Source organism: Chelonoidis abingdonii, chromosome 1 (assembly GCF_003597395.2).
Source record: "Chelonoidis abingdonii isolate Lonesome George chromosome 1, CheloAbing_2.0, whole genome shotgun sequence".
In the NCBI taxonomy this organism is placed as follows: domain Eukaryota; kingdom Metazoa; phylum Chordata; order Testudines; family Testudinidae; genus Chelonoidis; species Chelonoidis abingdonii.
In genome coordinates this window covers 170,991,679-171,010,713 of record NC_133769.1, presented here as the reverse complement: position 1 = coordinate 171,010,713, position 19,035 = coordinate 170,991,679, and the positions used below count along the sequence as shown (strand labels likewise).

General features: G+C 39.7%; 1 protein-coding gene across 1 annotated transcript in view; it reads left to right on the top strand.

The window, feature by feature from the left end:
• MYH15 (myosin heavy chain 15) overlaps positions 1 to 19,035 on the top strand; it is a 59,536-nt gene that overhangs the window by 8,414 nt on the left and 32,087 nt on the right. Inside the window, exons 6-18 of the mRNA XM_032780256.2 lie at positions 648 to 741; positions 2,809 to 2,829; positions 3,420 to 3,512; positions 4,526 to 4,589; positions 4,689 to 4,787; positions 6,223 to 6,326; positions 6,792 to 6,930; positions 7,072 to 7,190; positions 8,960 to 9,109; positions 10,439 to 10,609; positions 11,849 to 12,028; positions 13,418 to 13,550; positions 15,159 to 15,226. Coding sequence (XP_032636147.1) covers positions 648 to 741; positions 2,809 to 2,829; positions 3,420 to 3,512; positions 4,526 to 4,589; positions 4,689 to 4,787; positions 6,223 to 6,326; positions 6,792 to 6,930; positions 7,072 to 7,190; positions 8,960 to 9,109; positions 10,439 to 10,609; positions 11,849 to 12,028; positions 13,418 to 13,550; positions 15,159 to 15,226 — 1,435 coding nt within the window. The remainder of the gene's footprint in view (positions 1 to 647; positions 742 to 2,808; positions 2,830 to 3,419; positions 3,513 to 4,525; positions 4,590 to 4,688; positions 4,788 to 6,222; positions 6,327 to 6,791; positions 6,931 to 7,071; positions 7,191 to 8,959; positions 9,110 to 10,438; positions 10,610 to 11,848; positions 12,029 to 13,417; positions 13,551 to 15,158; positions 15,227 to 19,035) is intronic.

The window sequence follows — 19,035 nt, the reverse complement described above, 5'->3', positions numbered from 1 at the left end:
ACAAGGCACACTGGGAAGGCAGCACAGATGAAAGGTGTGCTGTTGCTGCCATTGCTCTACCTGTCCTATGGGTAGATAGAAGACCTCTTTTCCCAAAGTGGTTAATTTGGCACCTTTCACCAGCACAAAATGTATTTAAACTAGACATTTTGACGAGGCAGTCAAATGTAAGGAGGGAGCAAACCACAACAATCAAAGCAGGGAGCGTGGTCTAGTGGCTAGAGCACTGTTTGTAGAGCCCGGTACTTGGATACTATTCACAGCTCAGCTACTTGCTGTGTAATGTTGGTCAAGTAACTTTGCCTTTCTGGATCCATTACCCTGCTGGCTGTAACATTCACCTATCTCCAGTGTTGAGACTTGACGTTTGTAATGCAACTCGCTGTACTTAGACGGAACTTACTACACAATGCAAATTATTATTACATTTCTGAGCCCAGTCAGGTGAATAATTAGTTATTGCTCTTGCCAATATTCATCCCTGTTCATTCTATCAGTGGTATGAATTGCCACTCTAAAGTCCAAGCATCAGCAGTAGGAGCACAATAAGCAGCTGAGAAGAGCCTGTCAGGAATGAAGAGTTGGCAGGATTGGAGGGTGAAATATGGCTGGTTTTAGGAGTGTCATTATTATCCCTCTGCTTTTAGTGGAGAATCTGGTGCCGGCAAGACTGTGAATACAAAGCGTGTCATTCAGTATTTTGCCACGGTCGCAGCACTCGGGGAACCTGGTAAAAAAAGTGTGAGTATGCAAGGGGCTATTTAATGATGGCCAAGATTATCCTATTGTGTGAAACCTACCTTATGAGTGCATAATCATACCATCAGATCTCACATGCTAAGCAGCAGTGGACATGACCACCACTTGGACAGGAGATCCAAAAGGAAAAGACTGGGTGCTTGAGGAAAAGGTGTTAATGACTGAATAAGTGGTGTTTCTCCTTCTGAGTCAGCAGTAGTCTTCCTCAACCTGGTGTTAGGGGCATAGCTTCTGCTGAAGCTGCTGCCTTCCAGATGGGACAGCAAACCCAAGGCTTCTACCACTTGTGATTATTGAAGACTGCACGGTACTTTTTTCCAGAAACCATTAGCCTTGCTGTCCTGACTAGATTCTAGAGCTGATCAAAAACTGTCTTTGCTTTTCCATGAAAAACTTAGATAAAAATGAACTTTTTGTTTTCAATTAATTTTTTTGCTGAATGTTTTGGGTATTTGTTAAAAAAAAACGAAAAATGTTTTTCGTTGTCAAAAACTTGGAAAATTTCTCAACAAAACTTCTGTTTTGTTGAAAAACATTTTATTGTTTGTTTGAAGTGGGGAGAAAGGGTTGTCAAAAAAGAATGTTGACAAAAAAATTTCAACCAGTTCTCCTAAATTCCAATTTGGTAAGTTACATTCTGCCTGTACTCACTGCCTGGAATTCCATTTGAATATTGTTGTGTAGTGGTGTTGTGAGCTGTTCAACCAAAAGTTGCCTCATTTCACCTCTACACTGAATACACTTCTGTGGTGGATTAAGTGAGTCCTCTATACTGCATATAGAGGGCCTAATTGTCAGTCAGTCCCTGATTTTGTACATGTGACTGATGATGACACAAAATCATGCAAGCACTCATTTTGTGCATACCAAACAAGTACCAGGTGGCTGAGTGCCCAGTAGCCAAATGTATATGTGCAAACCAGGTGGGTGCCTGATTTTGAGGGATGGAGTCAGTTGGGCATACACACTGAGTCATGCAAACTGGAAACTGAAATTGGAAGTTCGGCCATAGTTTGATAAATGAGGTAACACTTTATCTCCATTGTCTTCATCATGATCAATAATAGATATTACAGCTCCAGAAGTTCAGGTGCCACAGGATCCAGTTTTCTAAAGCTTGTCTATTTCTGCTTGTATCCCTTTGTTCTTGTTCTCTGATGTCATGTCTTAGCTCTGCATCCGGTCTGTTGTTCTGATTGGAATCCACTGGGGCAGCTGGTTTGGATAAGGGACTGTGGGAACAAACAAGGTTGGACCCATACTTTCCTATTCCAAGATGTGCCAGGAGCAGGGGGTAATAGCAGCAGAGGGAAGCCAACAGTATGCACTGAGAGAGGGGGTGCTGTCAGTGAGCCCCACCCAGGAGTGAAAGTAACTTAAAGGACTTACCAGTACTCCGGAGTCCTGAGCAGGGGGTGGGCCCTCAACTGGAAGAGGCAGAGCCTTTAAATACCAGGGTCCTTTAAATCAAGACTTAAAGGGTCCAGGGCTCAGGCTGCTGCGGGGAGCCCCAGGCCCTTTAAAGCACCACCCAAGCCCCACTGCCGGAGCCCCCTGGTAGCAGCGGCAGGACTCCAGCAGTGATTTAAAGGGCCTGGGGGTCCCCACAGCAGCAGGAGCCTTAGGCCTTTTAAATCACTGCCAGAGCCCTGCCGCGGCTAAGCCAGGGCTCCAGCAGCAGGGCTCTGGAAGCAATTTAAGGGGCCCAGGGCTCCAGCCACTGCAGGGAGCCCCGGGCCCTTTAAATTGCCAGCCTGGGGAAGCCAGTCCAGTCCAGCAAGGTGTACTGGCTCTTGTCGGTACACCATACCGGACTGGCTTAGTTTCACCTCTGGCCCCACTCCCCACAAAATGTGTGAGCTTCACACACTGTATATGCCTAGAGCTTGCCTGGTTTGTGCTGACTAGATCTCTAAGCCTTGCTAATCTTTCCATCTTTCATAAAGTCCTTCATGGTAGTAATCATAATGTCCCCCTTTTTCTTTCTTTCTTTTTTGTTTGTTTGGTTGTTATTGTTATTGTTTGTTGTTATTATTGCTCCTTTGGTAGCAACCAGCCACCAGGACTGGGGTAAGCTGATGACTTCACTATTTTGTCTTATATTTTCAATCTGAAAATGGTACTTAGTTTGCAAGGGCAGGTCATGAGTCTCTGTTTAATATAATTCCATTCTATATTGTCCCATATTCCAACTGAGCCTAGACTATTCAAATTAACTTCACTTCAGCACATAGTCGTAAACTAATTCAAATTAATGGGAGTTATGTGGAGTTCTAAATCCTCTAGCTGTGATTGAAAATCTTACCCATTAGGAATTTTGAGTGCCTTCAACCAATACTAACGTATCTGTTATTTAGTCAGTGCTTCTCACTTTATTCTATAGTGTCTCCCATACATGCACACACTTCCATATACACCTGTGCTATAGCACTTCAAAAACAGGGTTGGTTTACTTGTTCTCAGTTGCCATTCAGCATGAAATCTAGAAGACAGCTGTTAGAATTCAAGGATTTTAGAACACTGAGGGCTGAGAATCTTGCTCCTGTGCTCTGTTCCGGCTGTACTAGCTACAGGTGTGAGCTACACATGTTGAGTTAGATTTGTATAATGTGTTTATATGCTGATGGTTATTAACCATGTTTCAACCCTTTGATTTTTAGGGAACCTTGGAAGATCAAATCATCCAAGCAAATCCTGCCTTAGAAGCCTTTGGCAATGCCAAAACCCTGAGAAATGACAACTCCTCACGTTTTGTAAGTCCAGTCTGTAGTTCAAATGTCCTGTTAACCTGCCCTTATTCATAACATATAGAATAATAATATGTAATGTGGTAATAATAATAATAATAATCTATTCATCCTATTTATAAAGTGCCTGTCATTTCCTCCACTGAGGTGCTTGGATTGCTTCATGGTTGAAATGTAACTAACAATGATCAAATCGAGAAAAAATACTGTTGATGATATTAAAAAAAAATGCCACATCAAAGAGCATAACTTAAAAAGAGAGGGGGGGTATGCATATAGTAGCCCTTTTCAACACAGAGACTGCACGTGATTAAACAGCTGAAGTAAATAATTTGGGTACAATTTAATGAGATATTGAGCCCTATTTTCCTGTCAAATTCCAAGAGCAAGGGACCATGAAAACAACAGCCCTGTTTTGATAAGCTAGTGGGTAGAACAGCTTCGGCAGCATGTTGTAAGGTCAAGACCAGAAGTAACAATCCAACAGGGAAATGGAAGAAGAACACTGGTCAGGAGAGAGCCACTACCGTTGATGGCCTCACTGCTCCACCTGAGTTAGACGGCCACCCAAACCAAGGAAAATGTGAAGGATGTAACAGGCAGTTGAACACCACATAGACTTGCTAGGTGGACCTGTTTGTATATTAATCTGTCAAATGTGTATGGTAATACTTGCCTTCTCACAGGTATTTTTTGTGTGTTTGCAAGTGTAATATATAAAAAAATCTACTAAGTGTTATGATTAACGTACTTATACATTGTGCTTAACATTTTTCAAAGCCGAAACAAACGTGAGCATCAGTGTGTGTGTTTGTTTCGGCTTTGAAAACTGTTAAGCATAATATATAACTCAATTAAGCTCTACATTTAGCGTATCTTGATGGAAAATACCCTCTCCCCACATCAGAAAGCTAATAGATCTAAGCAGTCTGACTATCATACAAGCATTGTATTTTGATATTTGTTGTACCTCTTTACAGTTTATTTGCAGTAATTAGAATGTTCTTTTGCAAAATTAGGGTAAATTTATCAGAATCCATTTTGGAACCACAGGCAAGCTGGCATCTGCCGATATTGAAATTTGTAAGCAACAATCGTTCTCCTTGCTATAGAATCACAAATTTGTGTCTGACACTTCCGAGAAAAAGCTTTCTCTTACTGAACTTTTTATTATCTACCCAGATTTACTGGAGAAATCCCGAGTGATTTTCCAGCAGCCAGGTGAAAGATCCTATCATATTTTCTACCAGATCCTGTCAGGAAAGAAAGCAGAGCTACAAGGTAAGCCTAAAATATTGGGTGGGTGAGCACAAAAAAATCAGCCCTTGCCTGATTGGGTAAATGGCCAAAGGCAAAAAAATACTATTACGTTCAAGAGGATCCTTATGCTTCCACTTCTCAAAAAAATGGAGTATGTCAAAATGAAATGTCATTAATCTGTGGATCTTTTCAAATGAGGTTTTTTTTGATAGCAGCAACATGAAGGGCAATTTTCATTTTGACATGCTGATACAGAATGCCCACTAATGTTAACAAGTGTTACATGTTAGTATAGGAGAATGCAATCCCAGGTTGGATTTTTAAAATATTTTGCTTACTGCTATTTATAATAAACAGTACTACTTAAGATTTATGTAGCTAGGGATCACAAAGCATCTTAAAAACAATAAGCCTCAAACCACCATCTGAGGTAGTAAGGTTTGGGGGGTATCCCCATTTAAATGTGGGAAAATTGAGGGACAAAACCTTTAGGACTTGCCCAAGATCACTCAGGACATCTGTAGTAAAGGCAGGAAGATAACCCAGTTCCCTGCTTGTGCCATTAGAGTGTTCACATTTGTTACAGAGGATGCAAATTCCATAAACGTTTGCAGAGCAAAGTACTTTCTAGAATATATATCTCTAATTTTTGTTTTTCATTGTGGAAGAGAAGTAAGAAGTAGAGCAGAAGCTTAGTTACGCTGTTGTTAATCGACAACAGTGTGAAATATTTTTTCTATTCGCCTCAGGATAGTGAGAATTCCCCTAAAACACAAGGCTAGTGAAGGACAGCTCAGCTCAAAGATTCTTAAAATACATTATTCTCTGAGTTTATCTTGGAAACAAGGCAGAGCACAGAATACGCATACCTGGTCCTCTACCTTACTTATTGTCTAACGCCCCTGTCTTTGATCATGCTGGGATATTTGTTCTTCTGTATGTGTATGAGTCCTATTATCTCTAAAGATATACAGTGGGCATATGCCCAAAAACACACGTTCACGTGCATGACCAATGACGTTCACATACTCCAAAAGAGCCTTCCTGCATAACAGATGTGTATTTACAGACACTTTTTTTTTATTCTTGCCCTCTCCAATTCTTGGTTTCTAGTCTGAAAGATATTTTAGCATAGCCTAGTTGTGTTTACAGTCAGTAGCGAATCACAGATAATGAAAACAATGTTCTTGCCTGGTGGAATTGGGATTATGAGAGGGTACCAGCTGATTACCTGTGTGTAGAAAATGCCTACAGGGTGTAACTTCTGAACGTTTTCAAGTCTTAGTTTCCTCTTTTTAAAACAAAAAACTGTCTCTTCAGGAGACGCATGCTCTAAGTGCATGTGAAGTTGTACAGAGAGAGAGAGAGAGATGTCAAACAGTGGATTCTTTTTCGTCTTGAATCAGTTTCAGGTCATTTGGAGTGGCACTGCTTGACTATGGTGGTTCTTTTGCAGATATGTTGCTTGTGTCTACCAATCCCTATGACTACCACTTTAGTTCACAAGGGGCAGTGACTGTGGACAATTTGGATGATGGAGAAGAGCTGATGGCAACAGATGTAAGACCTCGTTAATTTGGCATTTGCTTGATACATTAAATGAGTGTGTGTGTTGAGGGAAGAGTACTGTCACTAGCCTAGTCCTTCTCTAATTGGAATCAGTGGGATTTTTACCATTGATGTAAATGGAAGCAGGAGTGGAGCCCAGGTGTTAATTGTTTCACATCATAATCCTTACAATTTGGACATCTGCAGGTATTGTTCCTGGGCACAAAATCTTCTCCACTTTCATATAAAAGGCCCATGGGGATGGAGACATGGAGAAGAATGTGGATTTCCAGTGGGACTAAGTAACACCCCTTGTAATGAGTGGTCTCAAGACTGTTACAATAGCTCCTGTTTCAGAGAGGATCTCCAGAACAGTTTGTAATGCCTGCCATTCAGAGATACCTTATGGAACTGTAAGATGCTGGTGTTATCAAAGAGGCAAGTAACAAAATATTCTCTTGTGTTTCCTTTTTATAGCAAGCCATGGACATCTTGGGATTTATTCCCGATGAAAAGTATGGTGCCTACAAGCTTACTGGTTCGATCATGCACTTTGGGAACATGAAATTTAAACAAAGACCCAGGGAGGAGCAAGCAGAGACTGATGGCACTGAAAGTAAGGCAAACCTAGAAATAATTCAGAAGCCATTATCCAATTTCTCTGTTTAGAAATTGATAGATCTAATTCCTGTTCCTATGCAGGCATGTTTTCAAGTTTCAATTAAAATTAATTTGAAATCTTGTTTCTTTGGACTAGGTACTGATAAAGCTGCTTACCTGATGGGACTTAACTCCTCTGATTTGGCTAAGGGTTTGTTGCACCCCAGAGTGAAAGTTGGAAATGAGTATGTCACCAAAGGTCAAAGTGTTGAACAGGTGAGAAGAAACTTTCAAGGCATTTGATCCAACAGACTGGACGTCTGCTCCACAAGCTGACAGCTTTTTGCTGTAGAACTTTGCACAAAGAAAAGATAGCTAAAATATTAATGTAATGTTTTTGTGCATTATACAAGCACTGGACTCTCTTCTAATTTATCTCTTTATAATCCAAAATTATATCTCATCTCAAAGGGGTGGGGGGAGGGTCCTGGAAAACAATTTTTTTCCCCCGGTGTGGACAGCTTGTTGATTTGTGGAAATGGCATTTCAATCATGTACTAAAACCCATGTTTGTTTGTTTTTAATAATTGTGTTGGCCATGGGTAGATTTAAAACTGAATTGGGCCCAGTTCTGTCAAAACTTTGGGCAACTCTAAAACGTTTTCCCACCTTGTCCTTTCTTCACCATTTGTCCTGGCATACAATGGACACTCGCCCAGCTGGACTCTTGTTTTTCATCTACTCCTGAGTCCTGGATCTCTTTTCCAAGTAAGGGGCTCAGTCCAGCAGTCTGCTTTGTGCTGCTGCCATGTGCTACTCAGCCTCTGACTGCACTGTTGTTGGTATCTGGGTCACAGAGTAGGTTCTTGTCATTAATTTTTAAAAAGTGATATAGGGTAATGAGCCCAAGTGCAGTGCTACAGGGGAATAATGGAAGGAGGATATTTTCCAGTAGCATTGTTTCCATTATGTAATAGCAGCACCTACTCAAGGAAACCACTTGCGTAAACCACACAAATCAGTGTATCTAACTCTGGATCTGAATTAGTCACCTAGGAGAACTGGATTGTTATTTATTCATTGGTCTTACATAATTTTAGAACCCAAAAGTCCCAGACTGGATCAGAGCAACCTCACACATTAGTATCTCTGAATTTACCTAGTAAAGAAGGCATTAAGTTAGTGCTGTTGTTTCTCTGAAAAGTTGGAGTAGTAACAGTATGGATGGTGCTGAAGAGTTTAGGTTACAATGAAAATGGGTCTCTGAAGACAAGGTACTGGCGTAGGATTCATAATAAGAGCACCATCAGATATTATGTGCATCCTCTCCTCTTGGCACAGTTGGCTATTTGAGAGGATAATGAAGAAGCATTGCCTGATGCTATTTAGTGTGTTTAGTTGTGTTGGGTTGTTTTAATATTTTGCGTGTCCCTTCCATCACAAACAGTTAGCCATCACAGATACAAGTTTGAGGTCCATGGCACTTCCCAAAACATAAGGAGCAGTTAGCCAATGGTAAACTTGGGCTATTCAGATCCATTCAGATCCCTTGCATCTGTGGAGGACCTCTTCTATTCCCACCACATTCAGGGAGATAGCGGGCCTCTTGGACCGCACCACCATGGGCCTGGATTACAGAGCCCTCATGAGTCAGTAGAAGGGTGCACAGCCATCAGTGGTGGTCTGCTTCCCTCTCCAGATTCTAGCTGCACTCCAGGGTTGCCATGTTATCCCAAGTTGCAAGGTGCTGTCCAGCTCTTCAGTAAACAGTGGGGTAAGGCTGCGATTTGGCCCCAAATAAATAGATTTAATAAAATACATTATTACTAGTGCTACAGAAATGAGGTGCAGCACCGCTTATGGGGAAAGCATTCCTAATTTCGTTAGGCATTCATCACTCAGAGTCAGGATTACTGCAAAACACTCCTCAAACTCCATGAAGAGGTCTAATAGCTAAAATGCCCTGAGATGAGAAGTATTGTGTACTGTAAAGGCATATAGTCATCCTGATCATCTGATAACTGCGTTTGACACCTGTCCCTTAGGTTGTGTATGCTGTTGGAGCCTTATCCAAGGCAGTGTATGATCGAATGTTCAAGTGGCTAGTGATACGTATCAACAAGACCTTGGACACTAGGCTGCCAAGACAGTTCTTCATTGGGGTCTTGGACATTGCCGGCTTTGAAATCTTTGATGTGAGTATTGTTTGGCAAGGACTCAGCTGAAAGCCACCAAATGCTTTTTAGCAATAGTTCTTGGGTTTCATCTTTCTTCTAAATGAATGGTAGGGTAAAGAACAAATGTGACTAAAGAGAAAATCATGAACAAGAATCTGCAAAGGTATTGATATCAGTGGGCACTGGTAGCACTCAGCACCTTGCAAGTTTGGGCATGCTTGAATTGGGGAGGTTTGGGACATTCAGTAAAGATGGTCAGCTCCAAAAGTTAAGTAGGACTTCTGTCTTATCTGCTCTTGACTCATGCATTTGAACTTGACTGGAATAAGGTGTGCTTCAGGGTATTTTATTCTTTATCTTAGAGAGGAAACTTATTATGTTCTGTGATATTGCTCATGTTTCATTTTAATGTCTTTGTAAACTGAAGTGTGTGAGTAAAGGATCTTGATTGCTAAGGCCTCTTCCTCAAAATATATTCTTAAAGGCTAGAGGGCAGTATTTACAAGAAGGAAATTCAATATATGCCAACATAACTAGAAAATATACTGAAAGATTCCACAGCTTGGAGTTCAGCCTAGTCCTGGGAATGCTGGTATGGAGTCCAGGCTTCCCATTGGTATCCTTTCCTGCTTAGTCTTCTGGGGACACCTATACGAGGAGGAGGAGAGAGCTAAACTGGACTTAATTCCTAGTTCACTGCAGACCAGGTAATGGTCCTGTACCCACTCACATTCAGAAACACCTGGTTGTAGAAAGTCTGCTTGAAATTAATTGAGACAGTGGATGGCAATAGTTCTTTGTTTATTTACCAGGTCAGTGTAAACCACTCATTTTTTCAGCCTGGTTTGTCAGCCCTTGCTCTGACTCTCTATGATGCTGCTTTCTATTGACTTGCCACTCATGTCAAAGGAACATTGATGTATATTTTTTGGGCTTTGGCAGCACTGGAGATCCTAAATGTCTCTAGTGATCAAATCACCTGATCCAGAAAGTAAATTGATTACCACAGGGCCCAAGAAGGAATGTTGCTTCCCATGCACAGTGCTTCACAAATTGGCTGATGTGTTGATTTTGCTTTCCTAGGAAGCACTGGGTTTTAACTGCTGCCAGAGGAAGATAATGAACTTGATGGACCAGTTTTCTGATCAAATCTGGAAATTCTCATGTATCTATGTACTGCACATTAGGAAGCAGTTTGCCTGACAAACTCCCCTGTAGCCTCTCTGGCAGTTACTTGAAACATAAGTTTAGTTTTAGACTATTTTTTCCATGCCTGACCCTTTCCACTGAACTCTATTCATATTTAATTTTGTGTGACTGTTTCTCTCTTCCCCTTCTACACCATAGTATAACAGCTTTGAACAACTTTGCATCAATTACACAAACGAAAAACTGCAACAGTTTTTCAATCACCACATGTTTGTCTTGGAGCAAGAAGAATACAAAAAGGAAGGCATCGAATGGGTATTCATTGATTTTGGCTTGGACTTGCAGGCCTGCATTGACCTAATTGAAAAGGTACGTACAAGAGCACAAAGGCATGTATGTTCAGACCCATTTTCAAGCAAAATGCTCTCCTTGGAGACTTCTTTTATTTCCAGTGTTAAAGAAGGCTTAGTGATGTGAGTAGCTGAACAAACAAAAGCTCTAGTTCGTCTCCTTTCTGCAATATAAGCAAAATCTAAGGAGGATTAATTTGTGTGACACTTAGGATGCCTAAAGAAGAGAGAGAGAGAGAGATGGAACCAACAGAAACTATCAAGTTACGCAACAGCTAGTTTGTGTAGCTATATGGTCGTATCTTCTTTTGCCCTCACCTTCTCTTTCCCTCACTTCTCTCCTTTAGTTTGTCCCACTTTTGGCTGCCTCAAACTAAATTGTAAGCTGATCAAGGCAGGGGCTGGGTTTCATCTGTGTGTAGAGCACCTCACAGAATGAGATCCTGATTGTGGTCTTTAGGCATTATTACAATAGGAATAATACAATAAATATTAATATACAAAGCCCTCCCTGTTCTGTGGTCCAAAACAGAGTTTCATAATTTCTTCTTAATTTCAGTCCATTCTTTCCCCAACTCTGGCCGTGCCTCTCCTCTTCCTCCTTTCATGAATATCTGCTGGACCTGGTCAGTTCATGAGCCCTAGCAGCATCTCTCCTTCTGCCACATAACCTCTGCAGACCTGACAGGAAAAATGAAGATTTGAGCACTGTTGTGTCAGTACTCGGAGCAGGCAATGAGGGAGGCTGAGCATTCTTGTCATGGTGGAGTTTTATGATCCTAGTCACTGCCAAACAAAATGTCTCCAGTCCTGACAAAATAGTTGTCCTTTCTTGGGAAAAAATATGGAGCATACTGGGAACCTGATCGCTCCCACTGAAGATGGTGGTATCGTCCAATTGGCATCAATAGTCTTTCCATTGGCTTCAGTGGGGGTTGGATCAGGTCCAGAATGACCAACTCTAAAATATCAGTCAAATGCCTTGGAAGTTAATAAAGCAAAATCTGAAAGTCCATATGAAATGCTATCAGAAGTCAGTGTAAAACCTCCCAAGGCAGAAGTTTCACAGTGTGCTGTCAAAAGTCTGCTTGCTGATTTAACAGAATAAACACAAATCACCCACTCAGTATGACAAGGAATCTCTGTGAACATGGAATTCCATCAAGTCAAGCCAACTGTGACACAGCTACTAAAATCTGCTTAATCATAAAAACTGAATCCTAAAGATTTTCTTATTAAAATCTCTTTGGATCAATAGCCATTGGGCATCCTGTCTATCCTGGAAGAGGAGTGCATGTTCCCAAAGGCTACAGATATGACATTCAAAGCCAAACTTTATGACAACCATCTTGGCAAGTCACCCAACTTTCAGAAACCTCGGATTGACAAGAAAAGGAAATATGAAGCTCACTTTGAACTTCTTCATTATGCTGGTGCGGTAAGTTTCTAGTATCATCAGAGACAGACATTGTACTAGAATTATTCCAAATGGATTCATCTCATAGCCACAAAAATAAAGGTTATATTAAAAAAAATTTAAAAACCAGGCCAGTCAGAAATAAGGATAACATCATCCCCTGTGCCCTAGATATTATAGCACATTGAGATACAGGGATCCAGATGAATCAAAACGTGGATATAACAGGTCAAGTTAAGGAGGGCACATGGTGGTTTAGTGAAGAGTTGCCAAGTTGTTTCTAGTCTTGTCTGTGAAATCACCCTGTTACTCACCTTCAGAAAAGTGACCATATAAAAATGCTGCCATCTTACTTGACATATTGATTCCCTGGACAAATTCAGTCATGTGGCTATATTGACAACCAAACTAAGGTTTTACTGCTTTTTATTTCTGTTAGTGCTGCAGAACCAACACAGCTAAAAGTAAGATGAATTCTGTTCTCCCCCTTGCACAATTAACTGGATTATTAATTCAAGTCTAACGGCAGAATCTGTCGCAGATGGGTGGTAAAGGTGATACATGAATCAGAATAAACCCAGTTTCTCATTCTGAGTTCAGAATAAGAAAAAACATCTTTTACTCAAATGGAGCAAATCTGATATGAAGTCACTGAGAAAATGTAGACACGCCATGAGGCCACTTTTAGACGCACTATTCAGAGTGCCATTGAACTTTAACCTACCTGTATATTTAATAATAATATAATTAATATCCATCTTTTATATAGCACTTTTCATCTGGCGAGTTCAAAGCACTTTAAAAGGAAGTCAATATCATTATCCCCATTTTACAGGTGGGAAAACTGAGGCATGGGGTGGCTGTGGGTTGCTTACGGTCACCCTGTAGGCTATTGGCAGAGCCAGGAACAGTATCTTTTTAAGAGACTTCAGTTAAGAGGTTTACATCAGAAAATCCAATAGAGAGCTCTGGAATAGTAAAGGGCCTATTGTTGTAATATAGAACCATAACTTGTCTGTTCTATCAGCAGCTCTCAAGATCTGGTTCAAGACACACTCACCTGGGGCATATGGGGTTCTTTCTAGTGGCTTGTGGGGCCACAGAACACATTAAGGCACAGGAAAGATGAGGGAATTGCAAGATTGGGAGGGGATATAGAGGATTCAGATGGGGAACTGTTGAGAGTGAGATTGGGAAGCAGAGAATTGGAGACTAACTGGCAGGTATGGCTCATGACAGTGATTCCCTATTAAGTGTTTTACAGGATAAAGCTTGTGCCATTAATTTCAAACCAAGCTGTAAAGAACCGTAACTGCTTGTGAGGAAGAAAGTGTGAGACATAGACTACCGGGGGAAATGTTTGACATGGTTTATTTTTCTTAAATTTTGGACCACTTGGTTCTTTCTTAGGTGCCCTATAACATCATTGGCTGGCTTGAGAAAAACAAAGACCCACTCAATGAAACTGTGGTGGGCATTTTTCAAAAATCTGCCAACAAACTGCTGGCAAGCCTGTTTGAAAACTATGTCAGTGCTGACGCCGGTAAGTAGAATAATCTTACAAGGATTTTCCTTCACTTCCAGGGCACATGCTTGAAAAGGAATTTAAAACACAAAAGAATACTATAGGCATCCACTGACTGCCATTAAATCAGGCATTTTTTCATCAATTAAATGAACATGGCATCTATCTAAGAAGCCTTATCACAGTTTGTCTGTTTGTCTGTCATTTGTATGTATATTTCTTTGAGCCATTTTGGCACACAAATGCTGGATTCTCTGCATGCATAGCCTATATGTATATGGGCACTCAGCTTGAGCATGCCAATGGGAATTAAACTATGCAAAGTCTCACTAGTGGTGTGCAAGTGATGCACACAAATGCATAAATGATTGTTTATCAACAAAATAGGTCATGTCTCCAAATTATGGCTCTCTCTCTAGCTGAATTACAAAGCTTCCAAACAGTGTCTAAACTAAAGCAACACTTAAAAACTAGGAGAATGCACTTGCTGTGATGATAAAAGTTCATATGATCAAAATGTTCTTGGATCAGTGATGGACAATCTGAATGATACCTGCGTAGTGCTTCTCCAAACCTCTAATGTCTGCAAAATTAGGTAGGAAAAACTTGCAAGAGTAGGTTTTCATGAGGCTTCTAGTAGTTCTGAAATAAACACTCTCTGTTACTGAGTTGTTTTATTTGAGGTAAGGCAAGTCACAAGCTTCCATAAAATTGATGTTAAGGAAATGGGACTGGCACTCTTTACAGAGATGTAGCTGTTATGTTCTAAAGTCAAACAAACCTCATATGTGTAGATGTAGTTGTCATGAATCATAAGATTCTATATGAAAGAAGTAAAAACTGCAGACTTCATAATGTGGTTTAGAAACTGAGCAGAATAAAAATAACAGAGACCCACATGCCTCTAGAAAACTGTTGCGGGTAGCAAAGTGCTTATCTGCCACAGAACATCAGTCCCAGGAGTGCTACCTTGTCTTGGACACAGTGCCAGTCAAAAGGAATAGCCATTTTTGGCATGGTCACCAGCAACAGAGATATATTTTTGAGAATAACATCAAACACATGGTACTTTTCACTTTCCTTGACATGGCCTGCTGTGCTCAGGTGACAAATACCAGGCCATATACATTCTACAGTTCACATGCTCTGTAACCAGGTTAGTCATTTTCTTTAGTTTGACATTTTTCTGAATATATCTGATTGTATGAAATTAAAATAAATGAATCCCAAACAACTTAACATTTTATCAGAAATTCATTTTTATGCTCTTATTATGGGGCATGTTTACAGAAACGAATAGTTAACACCATAAATGACTGTAGAGAAACTATAAAGCGGTAAATTTGCAAAGGTTTCTGATGAAAGCCATGGAAAGGAAGAGAGTGCTTTAGCACATGTCACCAAAAGCCTTAAACAAAACTATAGCCTTTATAATATTTAAAGTGTGGGAATACTGAATTTCTTTTGTACAACGCTTGAGGACTAAAGAGACTCACATGACTTTAATTTTACCTTGATTCCAAATATTAATTACATTGTACTTCTGGAAATGTTTTTGCTGACTTTATCTCTTACCTGAATATTACATTTCATTGAGCTGTTCTTTATGTATTTCAATTTTTTTAGTTGATCACAGTACAGAAAAGAAACGCAAGAAAGGAGCTTCCTTCCAAACAGTGTCATCGCTACACAAAGTAATTTTTATTTTTTTTATTTAAATAGCTCATAATTTTTCTGTGTAATTTCAACTATGAGGCTACATTGTAATCAAAAATAAGAGCTGCAAGTGCTTTAGTAGAGGGATTGAAACTGAATGTTTGAATTTGGGTCTGGGTTTAGGTGTTGATCAGGGCTAAGTGACTAATTCATAACAAAATATTTATTTGTTTAATTTCTCTTCTGTTCTTTCAATGTTCATTGAACAAATTTGTTTTTTTTTAAATTTTTGAACAGATTATTCACAATTTTTGAACTTTTTTGATTTTTGTTTACTCTATGGTTATTGTTTCATACTCATTTGAAAATGGAGATGGGCACATGATATTTTTTCTATTCCCTGATTGGATGAGTGTACTGCTTATAATCAGGCTCCATGGTTAGAATGTTCATGGAAATCTGATGTAAAATTTGCTTTACATGAGTATTGGAGCTTAAAGTTCATTTTTTGCAAGCATCCATGCTACTAAAACTGAAATACATTTGTATTATTTGTGGAAGATGGACAGAAAGACCATATCTTCACTGGCAAAAATAGGACCTGTTGTTCACCACTGGAGCAACTGCTCCAGGGGTAACAATGGAGGAAGCTATAATGTAGGCAAGCTTCGAGTGGTTTTTACCCATTATGTCATCTAATCTTGCTTAGAGCTACTGCCAGTAGAGCTAAATCAGTGGTGAATTGAGTCATATTTTTGCCAGTGTAGACAAAAGTGAAAGAAGTGTGAAGATAACTGAAGCAAATTTCCACAGACTGCTAACTGATAATCAATAAGAAGGGACAAAGGGCAGCAAGGTGTCCAATTTCACTGACTTCCTCTTGGAGTTAAGAACATAAGGACTGCCATATTGGGTCAGACCAATATTCCATCTAGCCTAGTATTCTGTCTTCTGACAGTGGCCAGTGCCAGAGCTTCCGGGGAATGTACAGAACAGGGCAGTTGGAATGATCCCCCCATCTTCCCCTCCTGCCTTCTGGCAATCAGAGGTTTTAGGTTACCCCAGGCATAGGATTACATCCCTGATTATATTGGCTAATAGCCATTAATGAACCTCTCCTCCATTAATTTATCCAGTTCTTTTTTTTAATGGAGTTATGCTTTGGCCATCACAAAATCCCGTGGCAATGAGTTGCAATGAGTTAATTGCATGTTGTGTGTAAAAGTACTTCTCCTTGTTTGTATTAAACCTGTTGCCTATCAATTTCATTGGGTGACCTCTGTTTTTTGGATTGTAAGAAAGGGTAAATAATACTACTTTATGCACTTTTTCCATACTATTCATGATTTTATAGACCTCTATCATATGGTCTATTAGTTGCCTCTTCTCTAAGCCAAAAAGCCCTTTATCTTTTTAGTCTCTCCTGAAGCCATTCCATACCCTTGATCATCTTTGTTGCTCTTCTCTGCACCTATTCTAGTTCCACTATATTATTTTTGGAAAAGGGCATCCAGAACTAGACACAGTATTCAAGGTGTAAATTCATTACAAATTTATATAGTGGCATTAATATATTTTCTGTCTTATGGTCTATCCGTCTTTGACTAGTTCCTAACAATTTGTTAGCCTTTTTGACTGCTGCTGCGCATTGAGCTGAAGTTTTCAGAGAATTATCCATGGTGACTCCAAAATCCCTTTCCTGAGTGATAAAAGCTAAATTAGAACCCATCATTATATATGTATAGTTGGAATTAATTTTTCCAGTGTGTGATACTTGGTGCTTATCACTGTTGAATTTCATCTTCCATTTGGTTGCCCAGTCACCTAGTTTAGTGAGATCCCTCTAACTCTTCACAATCAACTTTGGACTTAACTTACCTTAAATAATTTTGTATCATCTGCAAACTTTGCTGCTTCATCGTTCATTCCCTTTTCTACATCAATGAATATGTTGGACAGCATAGATACCAGTAGAGATTCTTGAGGGACACAGCTATTTATCTCTCTCCCTTGTGAAAACTAACCATTTATTCCTCCCCTTTATTCCTCCCCTTTGTTTCGTGTCATTTGCCCAGATCCATGAGAGGATCTTCCCTCTTATCCCATGACTTTTTAGTTTCTTTAAGAACCTTTAGTGGGGGACCTTATCAAAACCTTTCTGAAAATCTAAGTACACATATCAATTGGCTCAATCTTATCCTCATATCCCTCTCAAAGAAGTCTAATAGAGTAGTGAGGCATGATTTCCCTTAACTCTTCCCCCAACAAATCATGTTCATCTATGTGTCTGGTAATTCTGTTCTTTACTGTATTTCTATCGACTTTGACTGGTACTGAAGTAGGGCTCACCAGCCTATAATTGCCAGGATCACCTCTGGAATCCTTCTTAAAAATTGGTGTCACATTAGCTATCCTCCAGTCATCTGGTACAGCAGCTGATTTAAATGATAGGTTACATACCACAGTTAGTAATTCTGCAATTTCATGTCTGAGTTCCTTCAGAACACTTGGGTAAATACCATCTGGTCCTGGTGACTTATCACTGTTTAACTCTAAATTCTAAAACCTCTTCTATTGACACCTCAATGTTGGACAGTTTCTTAGATTTGTTACCCAAAAAGAATAGCTCTGATGTGAGTATCTCCTCCCACATCCTCTGCAGTGAAGACCGATTCAAAGAATTCACTTAGCTTCTCTGCAATGGCCTTGTCTTCCTTATGTGTATCTTTAACACCTTTGTTGTCTAGTGTCCCCACTGCCTGTTTGCCAGGCTCTTGTTTCTGATGTACTTAAAAGAATTCTTACTGGTAGTTTTTGCTTCTTTAGTAACTTGCTTCTGAATTTCTTTCTCGCCCCACCTTATTATACTTTTACATGTACTCTGCCAATGTTTGTGTATCTTCTTACTATCCTTATTAGGATTTGACTTCCAAATTTTAAAGTAAGCCGTTTTGCCTCTAACAACCTCCTTTACTTTGCTGTTTAGCCCTGATGGCATTCTTTTGATCTTATTGTCTTTTCGGGTTTGGGATATACACTTAGTCTGAGCCTCTGTTATAGTGTTTTTAAATAGTTCTCATGCTGTTTGAAGGCATTTAACTAGCCCTTGTGACAACTCCTTTTAATTTCTATCTAATAAGCAATCTCATTCTTGTGTAATTCTCCTTTTTAAAGTTAAATGTTAGAGTAGGTGAGGGAGGGTTTGATTTTATCCCCACACAAGAATGTTAAATTTAATTACGTTATGGTCACTATTACCAAGCAGTTCAGCTACAGTTACCTTTTGGATCAGATCCCATGCTGGACTTAAGACTAAATGAAGGACTGCCTCTTCCTTTGTGGGTTCCAGGACTAGCTGCTCCAAGAAGCAGTCATTTAAGGTGACTAGAAATTTTATCTCTGCATCACATCTTGAGGTGACATTTACCCAGCCAATATGAGGATAGTTTAAATCACCCATTATTTCTGCTTTTGTAGTTTCTCTAGCCTCCCTTAACATTTCACAATCACTGTCATCATCCTTTTCAGGTAGTTGGTAGTATATTCCTACTGTTATACTCTGTTTAATCAAGCATGGAATTTCTATCCATAGAATTTTATATAGTATTGTTTCATGTAAGATTTTTACCTGATTTGACTCCATGCTTCCTTTAACATCTAATACTAGTCCCCCATTAGCACTAACCACTCCTACTCTGTCATTCTGATGTGTTTTATACTCTGGTATAACTGTGTCCCATTGATTATCTTCATTCCACCAAGTTTCTGTGATGCCTCTTGTACTAATATCCTCATTAACGCCAAGCACTCTAGTTCTTAGTATTCAGACTTCTAGCATTTGTATATA